Raw genomic sequence first — 22,187 nt, 5'->3', positions numbered from 1 at the left:
TAAAAACAGAAGGCAAAACAAAATACTATTTCATTATACTCACCACATGTAAATGTAAAGGTTTAATAAAATCAAATGAATTTCCATCAATTAGCACTAAGAGTTTCCTCCAAATTTCGGAACATCTAAAGGGAACTGTTTGTATTGTGGTTGCTGTGGTAGCTATACACAAGAATTTCAAAACATCAAGAAGCAGCAAATCCTGCTTAGACAGATGATCTTCTGATAATGGACTTTTGGCACCTGTGTGATGAACATATAGAAACTATGAAAAGACAGCTCTCAAAACGCATACTTAATTATCTGTCAGGAAGCCATAACCAATTGCATTTAATCAGAATGCATATTATTTTCTGCTTACCTTCCACCAATTAGCACATTGGCTATTACATAAATGAAATTAAGTAAAAATATAACAATACTACAAAAATGTATTAACATAACTTTGGCATGAGGAAAATATAATGCGAATTAGCAACCTGTAGAAGTTTAAAAGAGTCAGAGAATTAATGTTTACCAATATACCTTGTTTATTTAGATAGGCAGCATTGTCCTGCTTTGAGGGTTTTTTAAAACTGAAAACAAACTCATCACCTCAGTCTTTTAAAAACCTGCCACATGGCAATTTTTCTAAGCATCTCCAAAACAACACAACTGACCATGGGATGAAATATACAATGTCTTCAGCTACAGAACAGGTCTTTGGTCTACACACCCTAATTACACTTCTGTGTCTACATACCCTAGATGTAGATCAGGGGTGTCAAACTTGCAACATCATGTGACGTATCACGACTTTTTTGCCATTGCCGGCAATGGGGTGGGCGCGGTTTCGCTATGATGCATCCGGACCGTGGGCCGGCAGTTTGATACTGATGTAGATGCTTGCCTTGATAGTTCTCACTGCCCTATTATGCCCTATCTTATAATTCAATGTATGAAAGTTATAGGGTTGCTCATATCACAAAAAACATCCTGAGAATCTCCAACAGAAAAAAATAGAAGACTCTGAACAGATTCCAAAATGGTGATCATGTGCTCTTTTTTAAAAGTAAGCTCTGTAACGAAGTGTCAGCTAAGGACACACAAAACTGAGTTCTGAAAGAGACAGTAATCACAAGTAAAGGTATTCCTCACATAGTGACCACATTTGGGAACAGCAACTCAATCACTAAGCAGAAAATCATGTGAGTGCAACTGGATTTTCTATATGACCTTACTTCCTCTTTGGTCATTAAGGGTGTAACATGGTCCAAGAAGCAGCTGTGAATGCTATATGGCATTACAAAAGCCTTTATTTTATAAATCATACAAATCATTGTATCACAGTAATTTCTGGTGTATTTTTTGAAGTTGCTTCAAGTACCTGAATTATAATTCCTCACTTCCCAAACACATTTTTTCTGAAAGTATTCAATAACACAAAAATATACATCAAACAGACTAAATATACCTGACAAGGTGTGTAAATCTCCAACTTCATTCACCTCACCAACCTCACCACATTCATCATCAAATAGGTCAAAGACTGTTTGGTTTCCCTCTTCCATTCTACTTTCTTCAGGAAGATCTTCCATTAAGTCCACTTCTCCAGCTTCACTTGACTTTCCAGCAGAAAACATCTAATAGAAGATATTTATTTATACCATCTCTCTTATAATGAGAGCAATACATTATAATAAATATGTAATAAATTTAAATAAATATAATTTTACAAATAACATCCATTTACCTCTTCCCTACAAATACCAGTAGATAAAAATAGACAAGATCTTTTTGCTAAAGTCTTGCTTCAGTATAGAAGCTTCACTTCCACATGTTCATTAATGTTTGAATGTCGGTTGGCTACTTTGTATAAAAAAGTTTCCATAAAAGGGGGGTGTTTGCAAAGAAAGTCAGGTTAGAATTTAGTCATTAATATGATAATTTAAGCAACTTAAGCAAAGCAATAGAGCTACGTTTTTCATGTTGACTTTCCTTGGCTGGGGAATGTACACAGGAACAAAATCTCTGTTCAGTTTTCCTGCTTTTAATACCTAAAGCCAATAAAACCAATATGACTACAGCTTATTATAATTATATGAAAATTAGTGAATTTTTAATTGTGCTTTATATAAAACTAGAATAAACTGTTTATAAGGATTTAAATTATTAACCCTGATGTGCTGCACATTTTGTAACCAATTACTTCATAGCAGTTACTGTTACTGAGAAAATAGTCATAGGTGAGATTGTGACTGTACTTAGGTAATATACCATTTGCCAGAGATAAATTATTATTATTTTTATTTTGAAAAGCAAGTAAGTGGCAGTAGAGGAAACACAGTTGTACAGTTCCTAAGAGGAATATAGACACTGGATATTGCCATTCAAGTTGTCCACAGCATTAACTCTTCTTCATTAAGTACTTTTCTATGAAGCAGAATGAACTTTAAAATCTGTGCTTGCTCACACGATGCTTATCTAACTGAAAGAGATTAATTATAGCAATGAAGTACCGCTGCTCCCTACCACGGTTAAAGGTATACAAGTCTGCAAATAGAGTGATGTAAGTGTAAAGAGAAAGATGTGGAAAAGGACAGAGAAAGATTATTGTCCATTTGTTTAAAGAAAATGAAGGAATCACAGTATGAATTCCAAACACTGACTAGAATGAATTATTCATCTTAAAAATAACATGTTCAGAACAATAAAAGTTGCACTGCATATACAGTCTCTGGGAGGGAAACAAACCTCACATCATATCTACTCACCAGAAGTTTGCAGATACTTGCAAGATCATTCATCAACTTGGATGTTAACAAATGCAAGAAGATGGTAGACAAACTCTTTTTAGGACTATTCTGTTGAAACAGAGTAAGAAGAATAAGCGATAAGTATCACCATCTCTCCTAGACTTCCAGAAAGCTTTGAAAACCTGGCTTTGAAGACTTAGGGTTGATATTTATTATTTCTTCAATGGTCCTTATTTTGTTGAGTTTGCTATTATTAGTTTGTATATTTGATTTAATACTTTTATCTGTTTTTGTCTTTTTTTAGTTTTGTACATTGTCCTGCATCTGCTGGAGTTGGGCAGCCATTAAATTTAAATACCCAAACAAATAAAAGCAGAAGATACAATAACTGTAAAAAATTATAATGAAGTATTTGGCTTTTTGCAATGTAAAATAATCTACAGTAACCTGTAATCAATTCCCCATGCATCTTGGGGAACATCATTTTCCTGAAAGGTCAGTACCATGCTGACAAGATTAGAGAACTTGATTAAACTGCTTTTAATGAGAAGCAAATAGCTCAGGTAAAATGCAAACAACCCAAGTAAAATTACACTAAATGAAAGACTGCAAGTATTATCAAAAAGAAATTTTCAAGCTGTATGATAAAACTTGAAATAAACTGCTACCTGAGAAGCAAGGTTCAATTTCAGAATCAATATCCTTTCTTCAAATCAGTACTGCCTAAATTTCATTGAAGTCAATATGACTGATTCAGCCTCACAAGAAATAAAAACATCCCTAGGCTTTTTAGGTCTTATACAATCAGTAATTGAAGGAATAACTTGCAAAAATCTCATTGCACGTACTAAAATAATAAAGCAGTTTCAATATTATATCAAACAATACCTCCACATTTTTGTACAAAATAACTGGGAGTGTATATGTATATATGGATATTCTTTTACAAGTGATCCACATATGTCAGTAATTAGGCATAAATACAGAGATTTCAATTTTGCTCACACTCAAGATTGCCCTACAACCAACAAAAGTCTCACCTGGTTACAGTTGCATAAACAACTTGTGCACTGCAATATTAAATTCCTCAATGAAACAATTCTAGAATCTTCAGTTAGCTTGTTTTTAGACTGAGAAATGCTTTCCTCCACATAATTAAAACATAACTGTAAAGGAATAAAATGAAATGATTTAAGAGTTTTCATTTTAAATAGATATAGACATATATGGTTATTCTGTATATTGCCTTTACTCTGTATGTCCATCGCCAAACAGAACCAACTACAACTGTTAATAAATTAACTGCATTAAGATGTGGCATATTTTGCTCGATATCTTAATTTGTCAAAAGAATCCCTAAAAAGAGATTGAAAAGGTCCAACCTTCAAACTGCATTTATCTACAATTAGTGAATATTTTGACAATGAACTCAAATGTTGGCCTATCTACTTAGCCAGTATTATAATTCACATTTGTGTGCTAAGTCCAATTATTATCTGTCAAAATAAAAAATTAAAGTCTACAAGGATAAAATTTATGCAAGCCAAAAAATTATGTTAGAACATATTCATTAGAGAGTTCCAGAAACTGAATTTCCAGATCTAACTTGGAAAATGCAACCAATCATCATCACTACCTACGTAGCAAATGAGAACTAATGATTCGTGACAAGTATAAAATTGTAGACAACTGTTTTCCACATATATAGGTGAAGTTGAAGCCCAGAAATAATGTTAAACAATATTTAATTTTAACCTTCTATTATCAAAGGCTTAGACAGAATAATATATTTACTAATCCTTGCTCTTCTGATTCATTAAGGATATAGCACCACTTAAATATTATGCTGTTAAGCTAAATTAATGTTTTCCCCAGAAGCTTTGATTTACAGATAGGATTTGTCAAGGAAAGAACAAAGGAACAAATTCAATGTCTCCAATATTAAAAGTTTCTTAGCTTTTTTCAGGTAGGCTTTACTCATGTGTCAATTCTTTTCATATGAAATTAAAAGGCTAAACTACAATGTCTCTGTAAAGCCACTGCATTTTCAGTTTGTACTCAAGAAGCTTCTAAAGAAGAGTAAGCTGAATTAATTTATATTTTACCTCTTAAAATGCTGGTTCTTTGAACACTTTGCAAAAACAATGCAAGAATCAGGTTCTTATTCACTGCTAATTTAATTATGTGCCATCAAGTCAATGTCAACTTTTGGGCAATCATGTAGATGGGTTTTCTCCATGAAATGATCATCACTCCTGCAATTGAATCTATCTACCTTGTAGCTGGTCTTCCTCTTCTTCCCTTTCCAACATGAGAGTCTTCTCTAGAGAACTAGATTTTTGCATAATTACTCAATGCATTTGCATCTACATTCCTGAGTGCTGGATGTATTAATTGGCAGTATGATTTTTGTTAGGAGTTAAGATTTCAGGCCACCGAGAATGCATGGAAAGGCCTGGTTTACCCAATCACTCTTTCCTTAAGGCGTCTAAAACCTAATTTCCTCTTCTTCACACCATGTCTTCATAACACTTTCAGATAAGTGGTTACAACTTTTATAAGAGAATGAAATTCCATTCATGGATGACTGGAGACAATTTAGCTTTCAAGACTTTGGGGACAGTATTTCATACAGGCACTTTATTCATGCTTATATTTTGCAGTAAATATTTATTCTTGAATAATTTTTATACAGCATACACATGCAAAAACATGAATTCTTGAGTAATTTTTCTACAACATAAATCAAATTGTTTTACTATTGCAGCGAATAAGCAGTTAAGCTGATTTTTGCTTGGTCACCATTACTTTGCAAAACAATACAACTAGTCCTCAGTTAAATGACTATTCATTCAATGACTGTTTGAAGTTATAAAGGCAATGAATGAATGAATGAATGAATGAATGAATGAATGAATGAATGAATGAATGAATGAATCTTACAACTGGTCCTCCCAAAGTTCTGGCCATCCCCAAACCCCTATGTTCATATGGGCACTTGGCAATTTGCTCACATTTGCAGCATCCCATGCCATTTGCAACCTTCATTGCTGGCTTCCCACAAGTAGTCAATGCAGGGAAGTCAGCAGGTTGCACTGGTAAGTTTCCCAGACCTGGCAGTAGCCCCTCCCATACTGACCACCCATGCACCTGCCCCTACCTGGCAGCTGCTACTTTCCTGCTTATCAGACTGCTGGCAAACCTCCTGGGACTTACAATTTCCTGCCGACTTCCCCACTGAATGTGTTTTGAACGTTGACAGGATGTTGCAAGGTCTGCTTAATAATAACAACGGGGACTCCCAGGATAGTTGTCACTAAGCAATGTAGTCATGTGACATTGCACTTTTGACTGCATCGCTTAGCAATGGAAATTCCACTCCCAATTACCATTGTTAAGCAAGGACTGCCAATAAAAACACAGACACTGTCTTAATGCTTCTCCAAAGGTCACAGCATTCCTTGATCTCATTTGCAAATTCATTGCTTCCTTGTCTTTTTCTTTTCCCACCATTACCCCAACTGGAAATTGAAAAGAAGCATATCAACAGCGGTCTATAAAGGACTGAGAAGAAAAACTATCCAAGATGAAGGCAGAAAATGAATTGAAAAGATGATGAAAACTGAAGGAGATGATACACTATAGACATCTTCATGTGATGCTTGAGATTATATCAATTCTGGACATTAATCCTCATATAAATGCTTCCTCATATCTACTAGGAACAATTACTTTAGCTTAAATCAAAACATTCTACCTTAGCTTTTTGAAAAAAATCCAGTTTACATGCTTCTTCTTCTGTAAGAATGCCAGCATAACAATAGCAGCCAAGAACACCAGTCAATATGCTGGTAAACCGCATCAGAATTTCCACAGGTATAGTCTGAAAAATGAACAAACCCACATTGGAGTTTAATTTGCATTTTTGGTAAGCTAAAGTTTTCCAACTGGTCACAGTCATCCACATTTGGATGAGACTGGTTTGTCCATGAACATTTTGATTTGAGAGCAAGTTGTAAGTGGATTTGCTCTCAAATTGCCATACCCATCCCTGGCCTAAAAAGCTGTCTATCCATTATCTATTTTAGTATTTTTACCAACACCTAAATCTATTCATAAATATATAGGAAACAAGTCAGACTTTAATAACCCCATCACAATGGACACAGAGCTCAATTTTATTTCTGGCTTACCTCAAGAGAAACGTTGCTAAGTAGCTGCTCCAACATCATCAGGAGATCATGTTTTAAGGTTTCTTCAAGCCTCTGATTGACAATGAGGCAGGAACTAGAAGATTTGTGTTCTGATACATCTGCCATATTTGTAAGACTATTGATTTCATTGAAGGTTGTCTGCAGGTAAAAAGTTTCAATTTCTGAAAGACTGGTTTCTTCTTTTTCTTGGGTATGTTCCACGCTTAATAAAACAAAGTTTATTTTCATTTATTTATCACTTGTTAATAAGCATCCAATAATTGTTAAACTTCCCTCCCATCCAGAAAGGCAAGAGTTCTATGATTTCTGAAGTTGGTACATGAAATTTGTGCAGAGTTCAGCGCTCACTATACTTATTCAGGCCTAAACAAGTTATGGAATGGATGACTCAATCACATTAAACTTTATTATCAGAGTTCAATAATTCATTTTAAACTATGTTTGTGGAGATACAGGTAGTCCATGACTGACCACTATTCATGTACTGACCAAAGTTACAATGGCCCTGAAAAAAGTGACTTGTGACCATTTTTCACTTACGACTGTTGCCATGGTCACGTGATCAAAATTCAGTCGCTTAGCAACTGGCGTGTATTTATGATGGCTGCAGTGTCCCAGGGTCATGTGATCACCATTTCCAAACCTTTGACAAGCAAGTTTAATGGGGAAACCAGATCACTTTGCAACTGTGTTACTAACTTAACAACTGCAGTGTTTCACTTAACTGTGGGAAAACTCACTTAACAACCATCTTGCTTAGCAATGGAAAATTAGAATTCAATTGTGGTTGTAAATTGAGGATTACATGTATTTTATAAGAAAAGGAGTGCATATTATATGCAAAGAAGACGACCAAGATAAAAATATAGGGCCAGAGAGTAACAGCAGCTTAGAAGACACTAAGGTAAAAAATAATGTTCAGCCCTAAAATAGTTGGCTGGCTTTTATATTTAGATCTAAAATAACTTTTGTGGTTCAAAATTCTGATCTTAATGGCCTGTATGACACACTATATTTAAAAATCCTGGTTTACAGCAACGTATCTAGAACAGAGAGGAGTTAAATAGGAGAGAACCGGTGTGAGGTACTGTCTAAGGCAGACGTGTCAAACACAAGGCCCGGGGGCCGGATCCGGCCCCCACTGCCTTGGCCCTGGCCCAGAGACCCTCCTTCTGTCAGAGACCCTCAGATCTGTCCCACTCCTGCCCAGGCCCCCATAGGCACCCTTGATGCGAACGATGTAGAGCTGGCCATGCCCACCCAGTAGGCCACACCCACTCTAGCCACGCCCATCCAGTAGGCCATGCCCACCCTGGCCATACCCACCCGGCCCCTTGAGGGCAACCACAATGCTGATGCGGCCCTCAATGAAATTGAGTTTGACACCCCTGGTCTAAGGGCAGGCGTGTCCAACATGTGGCCCATGGACCACATAGGGCCCTAAACAGCTAGTAATGTGACCCCAGAAAATAAAAAAAAAATATAAAAAATACAGGAAGTTTGTTATTTATATAAATTAACTATATTTTTAATACACGGAGGCGGAGTCAGCTCTAGTTGCACTGAAGGGAAAGAAGGAGAGTGGGGGGAGAGGAAAGGAGATCAAGCAGGCCGGCAATGAGCCGATCTACAACTTCTGTGGCAGCCATCCGTGCTGGCAGCAACAAACAGGCAAGAAATGCAGCGGGGGAGGAATGAAGAAGGGCAGCAATGAAGAAAGGCAGCATCAGCTGTAGGTGAGGCATGGAGGGACGGAGATGGAGAGTGGAAGGACTCTTACGTGCTTTTGTGACTTTGAAGTTCTGGGATTTGTGCAATGTGGCCTTTGTGTTCTTAAGGAGGGTTTGGCAATTTCTATTTGGCTGATGGCTGATGTCTTGTGTTAGATTCTATTGCTCTGCTATTGTTAGCTGTAGGTTTTGCTGCAAGGGATTTTGAAATATTTTTCTTCTGAATGGATTTTTGCCTGCAGTATTCCTTTACTTATGAATGGAGCCAGTTGGGGAGGTTGCCTTAGCCGGCAGCCAGTACTTACTGCATTTTTTTTCTTCCTTAAGTGCTGGCTGCCGGCTCCTTAACTTTCCTTTCTAGCCAGTAGCTAATTCTTAAAGGGGAATGCACCTTTCTAAGCTAGTTCCCTCAGTGGCTTGTCTTTTCTGTCTCTGGAGGCTTTTCCTTGTTTGATGAATACATGGGAGAGGGAAAATATGGGGGTGGAGGTGTTCAAATTCTTTCTTCAGAAGATGGGAATAAGAAAGGAGGAGGAAGGGAAGGAGGGAGAGAGGGAAGGAAGTCCCACCTTAGCACTTGGCCACCAGCAGCCCTGCCATTGACTTGGTTTGTCAAAAGGTTGCAAAAGGGGATCACATGACCCTGGGACACTGTGACCATCATAAATATGAATCAGTTGCCAAGCATCCAAATATAAATCACATGACCCTGTCACATGGTCATAAGTCATTTCATTTCAGTGCAATTGCAACTTTGTACAGGGTTGTTGGGGTTTTTTGGTCATCAAGTTTTTGACACCTTGCTACGTGGTATTTGAATATTGCCATATCCTAAAAGTGGTAAAATCGGTGAAAAGGTTGAAAAGCCCTGCTCTAGAAGACATCACTCTCTCTTTCAGTCCAACCTATCTCACAGGGGATAGAGTAGAAATTCCCATATACTGTCTTAAGATCCTGGAAAGAAGCAGAGGATAATTCTAACAAACACACAGACAAACAGCTCTGTCCTCTGAAAGGGAAAGGAAGAACAGAATTTTAACGGCAAAAACTTAAAGATAAAATTTATATTATATCTGACATTTTGGGGATACCTATTTGTGTATGAGAACAGTATTCATGCATGTATTATATGTAATAAAACGATTCCACATTCTTAAAAGGATGTCTTTAGAGTCAAAAACAGAACCAAACAAAAGAAGAAAAAAACAAATATTAAGTATGACTAAATTAACCTTTTCCAAATATATTTGGACAAAAATATAGTGTCCAACAAAAGATAAAACTTTTTATTCCACCTTTTTCAGAGCAAACATTAAGTATTAGTATCAGAAAATAAATGTTCTCAATCAAGTCATAAGTGTACACACACACAGAGAGAATATATGTATTTGTCCAAGTCTGCATCTGCATCTATATCTATCTGCATCTAATATAAACAATTACATATAAATATTTCATTTCAAATATTGATTTCAAAAGCTACAATACCATGTGGTATAAAATGCTTCTGATGAAGCAAGACAATGCAAATTCTTTGTGAATACCTTTTGGATATTAGAAGATATACATACATAATGTTTTTAACCAGACTATATGATGGTCATATAAGCCCATGCTATCAAATAATCTAGAATGGTACTCAATTTTTTGTAACTTCATAGATTTAAAATAATTTTCAAGTTACGGAAAATATCTTCATAAATTTTTAAAAAACATACCATTTTGGTGCACTGTTGAAAAATGCCATTGCTGCTCTACAATTTTTCATAGTTAGACTTACAAGGATTTTCTGTAATTCTAGCTTAGGAAAATCACTGAAAAAAAAACAAAACACAAATTTTTCATGATGCAATATACCAGTATTTTTGTATGTTTAAATACTGCAGTGTTAATAGATTAATAGAGGATGCATATGAATGTCTAATTTTTCACTGTGCATCAAGTATTTGTGATAAGTATTTGTTTTGTTTGTTTGACTTGTTTGCTACCCCTCTCGCCTAGTACTTGGAACATCACCTCCCAATTAAACTTTTCATAGAACAAATTTTCATATAATCCATCTGTTATTAGAAGGAAGAGAGTTTAAATTGCTCACTGAAAGCACTAACTGTGCTTTATACATTATATGAAGGCAAGAGTAATTCAAGAAGCCCATGATGTTTGGAAGTTCGTCAAAGAGGTCAAAAGAAGACAAGGTGGCTAGATCACGGGGGATAGAAGCAGGAAATTGCAAGAACTCAAGGAAGCAGTTATTGAAAAAAATCCTAAGTCAATGATGTTCATCGTATTATGAAAAGCTGAAAACAACTAAAGATGAACTGAGGGGGGGGGGGAATTCAGTTCCATTTACAAGGTCCTGGACTGAAACATTCTCCCCAATTCCAATCTGTGGCCAAACGTATATCCATGTATGAGATGCTATTAGTGTTGTGATTCAGGGTCAGCCTGTGGGTTCGGCAGTTGGGTCGGACGACTCAGAGGAGGAGGAGGGGGGTGTTGAAGAGCTTGCTGATGATGGCCTTGAGGCTCCGCAGAGCCCTCAGCCGGGCCCCTCCCACTTGGTCACGACAGAGACCCAGCTGTGTGAGCCTGACAGCGTGGATGAAGATGACCCACAGCTGGCCCTGTTCAAGGACGCCCGACGCAGGAGGCAGTCAATCAAGAGTAAACAGAGGAAGGCAATGGGGCACCTCGGAAGGAGGCAGAGAGAGGCCACACCCTGAACTGTATTTAAGTGGAATGTGTGGGAGGGCTCGTTTGCTGAAGGCAACCGCTTGGATAGTTCCTGTTTCATAGCTCCTGTTTCATGGTTGGTGTCTGTTTTATGTTAATAAATTTGGCAGGCTTTATTCCAGCCTCTTGCCGTTTGTAAAGGGGTTGTCCCTGCTTTTGCTGCAGGGCCGGTAGCAGGCTGGTACAGAACAATTAGGTTAGTTAGACTGAATTAAAAAGTATCCTTTTTTTCCTGGATAATCAGAAAAAGATTACACTCAACAAATGTGGACTTCAGGTTTGCATTTTTTTTTATGAGCAGTAAAGGTCCGTGTGACCATTTCAACAGACCATTGTGAGCCTGAGACTTGAAATACATTAGATCCTTTTATCTGTGTAGACTGGGATACAATACAGTATGCTTTTTCAGTTACACAGAAGAAAAGAAAAAGGATACAAATTGCTAAAAGTTTACAAAACACTAAACCAAAAGAAAATGGAACTAAAAAAAGAAAAGTAAAAACAGTGAGAGCAGGTGGAAGGAGCCAACTCTTTCCTGATTAGGGTAGGGTGGAACCAGAGTGACATTTTGCAGCACAAGAGCTAAAGAAGAAAACTAAATCCCGGGACCTTTATTTTGCACCTATAGAGGTTTTCCTCTATGGTATGTTTAGTTACTTCCTTAAAAGTGGAACATATTTTATATTCTTCATAAAACACTATGTATTTACATGCCATTCAACTGCATAACAACACAGAAAGCAAACTGTTGTGAGATATGTTTGTTCTGCTAAAAGTTCACACTAAAATGCAGATTTGTTATTACTTTTGTAAACTTGACTTCAAACCAATTACTTGTTACAAGTTGTTAAAACTAAGAGCATTTTAAGGCAAAGTGATTTAAATTCTAATCCACTATGAAATTTCCACAAAGTAATACTCTAAACTCACTTACCAGAGTGAAATTAAAAACAAACAAACACAGAGAAGTTTGATTTCCTCCAATAAACAAGTAATTCTTTTTAGGTTGCTTGATTTCATGGGCATACCTGAACAAAACTGGAGGGAGTTCCATGCTGTCTTCCATACCTTCCTCCACACAGCAGAAGAGAAGCCATTTCACAACTCGTTCTTTTAGTGTATAAGTTCCATTTCCTTCCCAATCATTTTGAAATGATCCAGTTTTCAAAGTTTCTGGTATTTCCAAAGCTGTCATCGCTGATGCTAAACACTGTACAGCAAAACTAACAAATAATAACAGTAAGTACAAGCGCTTGATTTACAACTTTAATATTCATATAATGTCACCAGTGTGTGAATTCAGGCTCCAACATTCTTCTCATCATGGCCAAAAACACATCAAATTTAATTAAGATTTCACCAATCAGCATTAGAATGGTAAACAGAATTTTAAATGGGTTTGTAAAATCTAATTAAAATATTTGATAAATAAATAAAGAATAGTAGTTAAACTTCTCATCAACTCTGCTAGTCTAGACAGTGTTCATGTATCTGGTGAAATTAGGCTAGAAGAGATCAAATCAGAGGTTACAGATAATAAATGTAAGATTGGAAAGGAGAGAAAAAGTATATAATCTAAACCATACTATAGTTAAGATATCAGGAATATGGCAAATTAAAATGTAGTGTCTTAGTAGCTATATAAAATAGGTGAAATCAGCCATTTTGTTTAGTCAACAATGGTTAAAAAAACACACAAAAAATACTATGACACTGTGTGAGCCCAGGATGTGTTCCTTCCTATCTAATCAGTAATTCATTATTTGAAATATAGCTTTCTTGTAGTTCTGTCACCCCTTCAGGGTATTTCGGACTAGGATACCACTGATATATAGGCCAGTATTACTTTTATGGTAAAGCTCTAATAACAGAATCTTACAAGTCTGAATATCCCCACCCCCTCTTTTCTTTATCTTCACATGAACTAAGGAAGAGCTTGTCTGTGATATTTTCTCATGTTGCATTCTTGGCTGGGCATCAGGCCTCTTTTATCTGACTATTGCTTTGGTAGCAGCAATTCCTCCTGCCCTTCAAGGCTATTTCCTCTGCCCTCTGCATCTACATATTTTTTAAAAGAATGAAAGTATCTATAAATTCTCATATAATTTCTTTTTACTCAGTTTTAAATACCTACAAATTGGTTTATATAATTTCTAGCAAAACATTAGTAGAATTTTTACCTAAAATACGACCTTAATTATAGATTAATCAAAGATCCAAGCCTATCCAGGACTGGCCAGAAATTAACTTTCCAGATCTTATTTTATTATGCAATGGAGGAAATGGGTGAACCTAAATTGCATAGGTATTAACTCCAACTCACAAAAAGCTCCTCTTCCCATTTTTTTTACAATCTTTCTCTTCCCAACTTAGCTACTTTTGGAACAGGTTTTCTAGGACATTTAGACTGAAAGAAAAAATAGCCAGGTAGGAAATTCCCCTTTCTGCTTGCACTTCTCAGATTCTAATCCCTAGTTAAACAGTGCTAGCACAGATATGTTTACTCAGAAAGTTCTATTAAGTCTTAATAATTTTATACAATATTCTTGGGTTAACAAACTGAGTTCACAGAGCTCACAAAGTCATATCCAATTAAATTTTATAATGTAGCATGAAGTGTAATTTATGCTTATAAGATGGCACCTAATGTAAGTAAATGATTAAATACCCAAATTATTCAAAAGGGGTTTCCACCAGATGAGCATATGCTTATTATTCTGACTGGTAGAAGTTACAATCATGCTAAAATCACTCTCCTCCATTTCTAGCACTACTAATGCTAAACAGAACTAATGATTGAAAACAACTTGCTAAATATAAAATTGAGAAATTTTTACTAAATTTCTAGTGCTTGTAGTGCAAGGGCAGACCATCTAATAATGTTACATATTTTGAATTACATCTCTCATGTTTCATCATTGGCCAGAACAAGAGTTGAAAGCTCTGGAGGACATGAGTTGCTTATGCGTTTACTCCTTTACAATTAACATACAATTAATAATTGAGTAACAGTTTCACTTTACCTTGATGGTTTGCATATAGAACCTGCAAATATCCTCCAAATTTCCCTGTCCGTTGTTATTAAATTGCTTTGAAATAGGACTCCGAGCAATTCAAAGCTTTCCATTTCAGTTTGTCGAAGGTTTAGACTTCGATCTACCAGAGACCAAATTCTGGACCATGTTCGCTGCAGTTCAAACTTCTGTGTGACATTGAGATCTATTTTTTGGCTTTGACACAGAGCAACCTCTTTAAGACACCTTAATACATAAGGGGTCCGTTCTCCTCGACGTTGCTGAAGTAATAATTGGTAAAGTATATTAAGTAAATTAGTCAACTCATTATCAGGAAGACTCCTTGGGTACTTGGATACTAATCTGGTGGTAATCTGCAGCCTTGAAAACAAAACACCAAAGATCGTAAGAGGAAATGAATAATATAGTGTGTTTCCCAAAAATAAGTCCGTCTTTTTTTTTCCTCCAAAAGAGGCACCAGGTCTTATTTTGGGGGTTGTCTTTTCCACTCACCTTGTGGCAACAACACCAACAGCCCCGCCCAGCCAGCCCACTTCTTCCACGGCTGAAGGAGCAGCTTCATTCTGCAGCTGAGAATGGAGCTCCGGCCTGCATTTTGCAGAGGCCTTTCCAGAAGGCCTCCGTAGCCGAGGACTGAGCTATGGATTGAATCCAACTGCGAAATGCAGGCTGGAGCTCCATTCTCAGCTGCAGAATGAAGCTGCTCCTTCGGCTGGAGAAGCAAATGTCAATCCATGGGAGGCCTGGCTGCAATGGTAAGCTCCCCCCACCCTCCCTTGATTTTTAGGCATGCGCCTCACCCCCAAACTAGGTCTTATTTATGGGGCAGGTCTTACTTTCGGAGAAATACAGTATGTTTCAGAAATAAACTAAACTATTTTTCTTTCATTTTTATTTACCAGGGTATGACGTCAAAACTATTCTGTGATTTTTGCAAATGTTCTTGAATCACTTCCCATCCTAATTCAATCCTTCTACGTTTGGATGGTCCTTCTCCATCTCCATCTCCTTGTGTAATAACTGCATATGACTGGGTTACTTCCAAGACTTTGGTGTCTTCAGTAAACACCTTGTTTAAAAAAAAGGCATGTAAAGAATTAAAGAAAAATACTGTTACATATTTTACAACAGATGTGCAGTACAAAATAAAATATTAAGATCACAAAATGGGCTATCCTGTGACACTCGGTAAAACAATAGCTAGAATATCTTCAGATCATACTGGCAAATTTAATTCTCATGATTTTCTGTAGGTTTTGCAGTAAACTAAAGATAAATTGTGTATTATTAAGTTTCCATGAGGCTTAACAAATCAATTTTGCCTCTTAAAAACTTCCACAAAGTTAACAACAGAGTATCATCAACCACGCCCCCTGGAACTCTTGAAGACTTTTCTTTTTAATCAGTTAAGAAAAAAGGTTGCCAAATTGTGCAAGATCAGACAGATCTCCCTTGTACTGCCCTGATGTGGTATACTGATCGGTTAAACAGAAACCCAAGTTAGAATAACCATATGAAAATACAGTGAGAGTTTACCTGATGACAAGAATCAGCCATTAACTCAACCAGGTTGTCATTTAGAACAATACAGCGTGAGCCTGAAGAATATTTTCCTCGGCTGCTAATAAGTGTTATCTCATTAGCTAACAGATCATAGAGGTTGTATAAAGTATTTTGCCATTTTGCTGAACTGTATGCTCCTGTTTGTGCAAGAATTAGAAAAAATAATTTTGTAAAAGATATGAATTTAAAAGATCATTATTAATTAGCAACATATACATGTCCATTAAAACCATCAACAAAAACGTAAACACTTAAGCAAACAATACTGTGAAAAAATATGACGTATGAAAACATATATAGTCCCTATCATTTCTGGATCAAGCTGTATTCCTGGTGATCAGATATACAGAGAGCCCATTCGGGGTAATGGTTAAGGCATCAAGCTAAAGAATAGGAGAGCATGTGTTCTAGTCATGCCTTGGGCATGAAGCCAGGCAGGTGGCCTTCAGCCAGTCACTATCTCTTAGCCCTAGGAAGTAGGCAATGGCAAGCCACTTCCAAAATCTTCCCAAGAAAATTGCAGGGACTTAGACAGACAGACCACCACTGTATAAATGGTTTGCATTATCTTCTTCCAGAATACTTTCCCATTTTAATCTGATGATTTCTTGATGATCTCCTGTACAAAACATTAACCAGGTCCACCATACAAATTCAGCAAGTTGACCCAGAATCCTCCCATACTTTTCCAATGCCAACATATAAAAATTACACAAGGCCCTGAAGAATTCAACCCATATTATTTCAAAGCTTTCCATGTACCTTCTTCCTGAGTTTTAGCTCCATTTGGATGATGAACACGGATCTGAAACTGAACGAACTGAATGATCTGTTCCTTTAAAGCATCTTTTGGTTTGTACTGAGCCCATATAAAAAAAACAGTTGACAGAATTTCCTCTCCTATTTTGCAAACTTGCATGCGGTAATTCATTCCATAAATGGGGAAAAACACATTAATGGCTGCAAAAATGTGGTCAAGGCCTGCAAGGTTTCTTTCTTGCCTACAATATAAATAAGGCATATTTTTATCAGATGCTGAAGAATCCAACCATAGGATCTATGATTAAGCTTGGAACTACAATGTATTTTACTTGTTTCCCTTTCTCTATGGCAGCATACATCTCACACCACACCTTGACAATTATTACTGTAAAGAATCCAGGAGTCATAAGTATCATAAAACTTTAGAAAAGATTAGAGTTATTGAAAACTGCTAGTGACAGATCAGCAGTTTCAAATAATTCCATAGCTATCTAAAGTCACTCTTTATTGTCATGAAAAGAAAGGTGCCAGTAGATTGTCATTATAGAACTGACTAAACGTAATACATTCTATCTTTTAGAAAAGATCAAACAGAAATTATAGTGCATCCTGAATTCAGAAGCATTTAATAAACTACTTCATTAGACCAAGTAGGCCTCAAGACAATTCTTCATGAGAAGAAGTAGACCTTAAAGACATTTTATTTCATAGAGTTCCAATTTCTAAATTTTAAATTTGGCCACAATAGAAACATGAAAGTAAACTAGTTACAAAACTGAAAACAGAAAATATTTAAATCTTAAAATGAACTCAGCAGTTATCAGATTAATGGAAAATTAAAATCAAAAAATGTTTTGTAAGGTACATTCAAATTTGACTCAGCAAAAGAAAATGCTATTTACCTTGCGCGATGTACAACTTTTGAGAAGAAGTTCAAAATATCTGAATTGAACTTGTCAGTTTGGAAACAGAGACCTCTAGTTAATGTATAGATTATTCTAGCCACCAAAACTTTGTTAACATCTCCAGAAGGATTGAGAAATAAATTGAAGTACAGATTTTGGAGATCTAGAGGAGCAATCAAATTCATTAATGAGATTATAAATAATTGGCAACATAAATAAAAATTTTGCATGCATTTCAGTTATTCATTCTTGTATGTCAGAATTGCTTGAGTTCAGGGGCACTTGCTCCTAAGCATTTGCACAAGTCCAGTGAATATCAGGCTGGAGTTACATCTACTAACCTGACCACTGTTGTGGTGATATTTCACACCAATATTTCCTCACTTTCAGAATGTCCTTAAGTAATATACTATTACAATCGGCCCCATAAATAGCATATCTTGATGACTCATTGATTGTGTCTATTACATAATTCAGAAGCTCCTGACATTTTATTCTGGGGGCTCCTGTGTAGAAACAAAAGATAAATATGAGCTTTTAGCAAAATAGAAATAGTACAAGTATAAGTTAAATGTGAAAAGATCCACTATATCTGCAAAGCTTAAAAGAATCATGTTTTTTAGATGTATAATGATAGGTTTATAAATTATAGGTGTATAATGTTTCATGGAATGGAACTATATCATGTCCAAAATCTATTCAAATTACCCAAATAAAATAAAAACAATAGTTTTTGCCACCTTTGTACCTCTTGCACCTTTGCAAAGATACAGTATAATTTTGGATTAATAATTTAACTGTATTAGAATTTTTAAAATGTTTAATATTTTATCTTAAAAACAAATGGCAATATAGACATTCCAATTCTCCAAACTGAAAATACAGAATGCAAAATCCAATTGAATTTTATTTTAATAATAATCACAAATTACATTCCTGCCATTGCCACCAATCTTACTGCAAAACTATATTTTTCCAAGCATAAAGAAGTGGAGCAGCTCCCAAACTGCCAAAAAAGCAAACATACTTCTTTTATTTAATTTATTACACCAGCTTTTTATCCACAGGATTTTCAATACATCATCTTACTAACAACGCAATACACAAGGCAATTAAAAGTCTAAAGTAAAATATAAGCAATATAAATTATTACAACTGACACAATCTCAATTATTTATTATACAGATATTGTCTCAATCACAACTCTTTAAAGTCTTAAGTATTTTTACAGAAAAGACACTCACTTTTATTGGCACACATGATGAAATACTTAACCAAACTACTGAACTGTTTCATCTTTTTTTGACGTGTTGCTTGGCTTGATGCAGAGGCATTTGATTTTGCTACTCTGGCACTCTCAACCTCTTTCTGAATATATTTCTGCAAAAACCTGCAAAAATAAAAAGGTATTGTCAATAGATACATGATCTATTTAAATTAAAATTTCACTCACATATTTCAGTATACATTATTGTCCAATACTGCCAGTTCCTTTATTATCAAAGTGCCATGTAATTCTCCACTGCCTGCACTTTGGCAAAATAACAAATCCACCTGATAACTAATCATAAATTAAGTAAGTGTCTTACTCACATTGCACTACATTTTTCAGGGTGAAGTACAGTTTTATACATGGAATTGGTAAAAAAAAAAGCATTGGTAATAAAGTTTCAGGCAACCAGGGAATGAGACTAAGAAAAATGAGAGACGATCCAGTAATCTGAATACAGGTAGTTCTTAACATATGACCATAATGGAGCCTGCCCATTACGACTGCATGTCTTGAGAGTGGTTAAGCAAAATGGCCTAACTTAACAACCCTCACTTCCTGCTCTCCCTATTATTCCATTAAATGAAGGTGCAGATCACTTAGTGAAGAATGATGGTCTCAGGGTGGAGAAGGCCCTCCCGAAACACTATGCTCCACTTCCTGCTAATTGAGTCCCCACAGGCCTTCTCCTCCCGTACCGGGTCTCTGAAGGCCTTTTCCTCCTTCCCACTGGGTTCCTACAGGTGTTAGACCTGATTCCCATTCCACCACAGAATTAAATCACCTAATCTGTTCATTTGGGGAGGAACTGTTGGAAATTTCCCTTAATGAGAAATGTGTATGCGTGCATGTGTTTTTAGACCCACCTACTGCAAGTGAGGGGATCCATCTTAGTTTTTTTCTATTTTACTTTGTTTAGATTTTTATTCCTTTTTATTTTGATGTTTTATTTCTGTCTTTTATTGTATGCTGCACACAGTTCTTTGGGATCAAGATAAGCTATTATTGTTGTCAATAATCTTTGAATTCTGGCAGAAGTGGTCTAAATAATTGCTTCCAACTCTTATTATTTTATTATTTCTTTATAAGAGGCAGGGTGGGGGGGATGACCTGTTTGTTTTGATATACAATAAATACCTTACCTGAATACAGCATCCCAGTTCATCTGTTTTCCGTGTTTAGAATCAGAATTCCGATCCAGCTGCTGAACTGTTTCTGGATCACAGATAAGACGCTTAAACTTCTCAATTTCCTTCTGTATTTGAACAGAAACACAAAAAATATGTAATATTCCCCTACTGCAATGTCATATTTTTGAAAAGGAATTAAGCTTACCTTTCTTTCCATAGCTTTGTCACTTCCAAGCTGATGACAGCAAGCCAACAGATTATGAATTGCAAGATTCATGGTTCAATCAACGTGTTGTGAATGCACATCCAATATGAACCTAAGTTTGTAAAATGTCAGAAAGGTTAACAACAAAATGTAAGAATTTCACTGAATCAACCCATTTAAAATATTTGAGCTAGCAAAAAGCATTGCTTCCAAAATGTACACCTATCTTTTCACCAAGTTGATTTTCTTCAAACAGGAGAGTATTTTCACCCATACCATGATAATCTATTTCATATAAGTTAAATAATTAAATTAATTTTAAAAAATTAAAGTATTTTTATCTACTACAGTTTCTTAGGAATGATTATTTCTGGTTATTTGATAGATTCTGGTCAACAGACAAACCCTTAGATCTGTATATATTCTTAAGAACCTCTTTTGTATATAATGGTACAATTTGTATAAATGTGAGCAAACATGGTTTGTCATATTACAGATCTGTCACTCTTGGTTATAATTATTATTGAGATCAAAGAGATGGACAAGGGTCAGAAGAAGCCAACTTTGGCCCAAGTGACCTGAACAAATGGGCTGCACAAGTTGATGGCACTGAAAAGCATGTACCTATTGCTTTGATCAATAAAAAGAATTAAACTTTTTATTAATCAAACATTTTGAGTGTCATTTTTCCATTTCATCATTCGTTCTTGTTTTTTCACCCGTTTATGCTTCTTTTCTAAGCATTCTAAGCAAATATGTAGCATTCCACCCTACATATAATTTAACCTTAAAGGTAAAGGTAAAGGTTCCCCCGCACATGCGTGCTAGTCGTTTCCAACTCTAGGGGCCGGTGCTCATCTCCGTTTCAAAGCCGAAGAGCCAGCGCTTGTCCGAGGACGTCTCCGTGGTCATGTGGCCGGCATGACTAGATGCCAAAGGCGCACGGAACACTGTTACCTTCCCACCGTAGTGGTCCCTATTTTTCTACTTGCATTTTTACGTGCTTTCGAACTGCTAGGTTGGCAGAAGCTGGGACCAGTAACAGGCGCTCACTCTGCTACGCGGCACTCAGGATTCGACCCGCCAAACTGCCGACCTTCTGATCGACAAGCTTAAATCCTTAAATCTTAAATCCTTAAAACCTTAAATCTTAAATCCTTAAAACCTTAAATCCCTGGAATTCAGCACTTTATACAGAAGTAAAGCTATTTAAAATCTCCACGTTTCTCCTGCTCTCCAAGCCAGGAGTAGTTGGAATTCCAAGCCCTGCAGTTTTCTTGGCGAGTTTTTTTCAGAAGTGTTTTGCTATTATTGCCATCTTCCTAAAGCTGAGAAAATGACAAGCTCAAGGTCACTCAAGTTAAGGCTGGAGTAGAATTCACGGTCTCCCGAGTTCCAGCCCGATGCCTTAGCCATTTTACACCCAAGTCACCCTGAATTACAATTCCAAATCATCCCTTTACGACTGTGCCTGTCAGGCCGGGATGATGGGAGTTGCACTCCCGCAAGCTGTGGAGAAGGCTAGGTTGGGGGAAGAGAGAGTGAGCTATTGCTTCGTCTGAGGAGAGAGAAAAAACAAAAACTGTTTTCATTCTCCTGAGGGGCGGGGGGGGGGAAGATAGACATGAGAGAGAGGGAGAGACTGAGAAAGAAAAACTAAGAGAGAGAGAGAGGGAGAGAGATGGGGGGGGCGGGGAAGAAAAGAGAAAGACGAAACCGACACTAGGGCGGCAAAGGAGGAAGGCGAAAACTGTCCGGGGAGGTTCGCGCGGGAAAGCGAAGCCCGGACCTGAATGTCACCCGCGAGGGTTCGGGGGTCTCGTGCGACTCCGGCCACCGATCGCTCCGAGCCATCAGGCGCGCGCGCGCGCTCGGCTCCTTCTTAACTCTCCCGTCGTCCACGTG

At 36.7% G+C, this 22,187-nt stretch overlaps 1 protein-coding gene across 1 annotated transcript in view; it reads right to left on the bottom strand.

Annotated features, from left to right (window-relative positions):
• The window catches only part of ATM (ATM serine/threonine kinase), a 65,125-nt gene extending 42,946 nt beyond the window's left edge, over positions 1-22,179 (bottom strand). Inside the window, exons 1-18 of the mRNA XM_081327252.1 lie at positions 22,072-22,179; positions 20,283-20,394; positions 20,090-20,202; positions 18,922-19,067; positions 18,019-18,183; positions 17,675-17,840; positions 16,773-17,011; positions 15,984-16,147; positions 15,347-15,516; positions 14,436-14,807; positions 12,441-12,635; positions 10,398-10,493; positions 6,929-7,151; positions 6,493-6,618; positions 3,776-3,901; positions 2,754-2,843; positions 1,454-1,622; positions 44-243 (exon numbers count right to left, since the gene is read on the bottom strand). Coding sequence (XP_081183378.1) covers positions 44-243; positions 1,454-1,622; positions 2,754-2,843; positions 3,776-3,901; positions 6,493-6,618; positions 6,929-7,151; positions 10,398-10,493; positions 12,441-12,635; positions 14,436-14,807; positions 15,347-15,516; positions 15,984-16,147; positions 16,773-17,011; positions 17,675-17,840; positions 18,019-18,183; positions 18,922-19,067; positions 20,090-20,202; positions 20,283-20,354 — 2,832 coding nt within the window. The 5' untranslated portion in view covers positions 20,355-20,394; positions 22,072-22,179. The remainder of the gene's footprint in view (positions 1-43; positions 244-1,453; positions 1,623-2,753; positions 2,844-3,775; positions 3,902-6,492; positions 6,619-6,928; positions 7,152-10,397; positions 10,494-12,440; positions 12,636-14,435; positions 14,808-15,346; positions 15,517-15,983; positions 16,148-16,772; positions 17,012-17,674; positions 17,841-18,018; positions 18,184-18,921; positions 19,068-20,089; positions 20,203-20,282; positions 20,395-22,071) is intronic.
• Positions 22,180-22,187: the final 8 nt, after the last annotated feature.

The sequence above is a fragment of the Vipera berus genome, assembly GCF_964194415.1.
Source record: "Vipera berus genome assembly, chromosome: 4".
In the NCBI taxonomy this organism is placed as follows: domain Eukaryota; kingdom Metazoa; phylum Chordata; class Lepidosauria; order Squamata; family Viperidae; genus Vipera; species Vipera berus.
The sequence above is the reverse complement of the archived record's forward strand: the minus strand, read 5'-3'. Positions and strand labels throughout refer to the sequence as shown.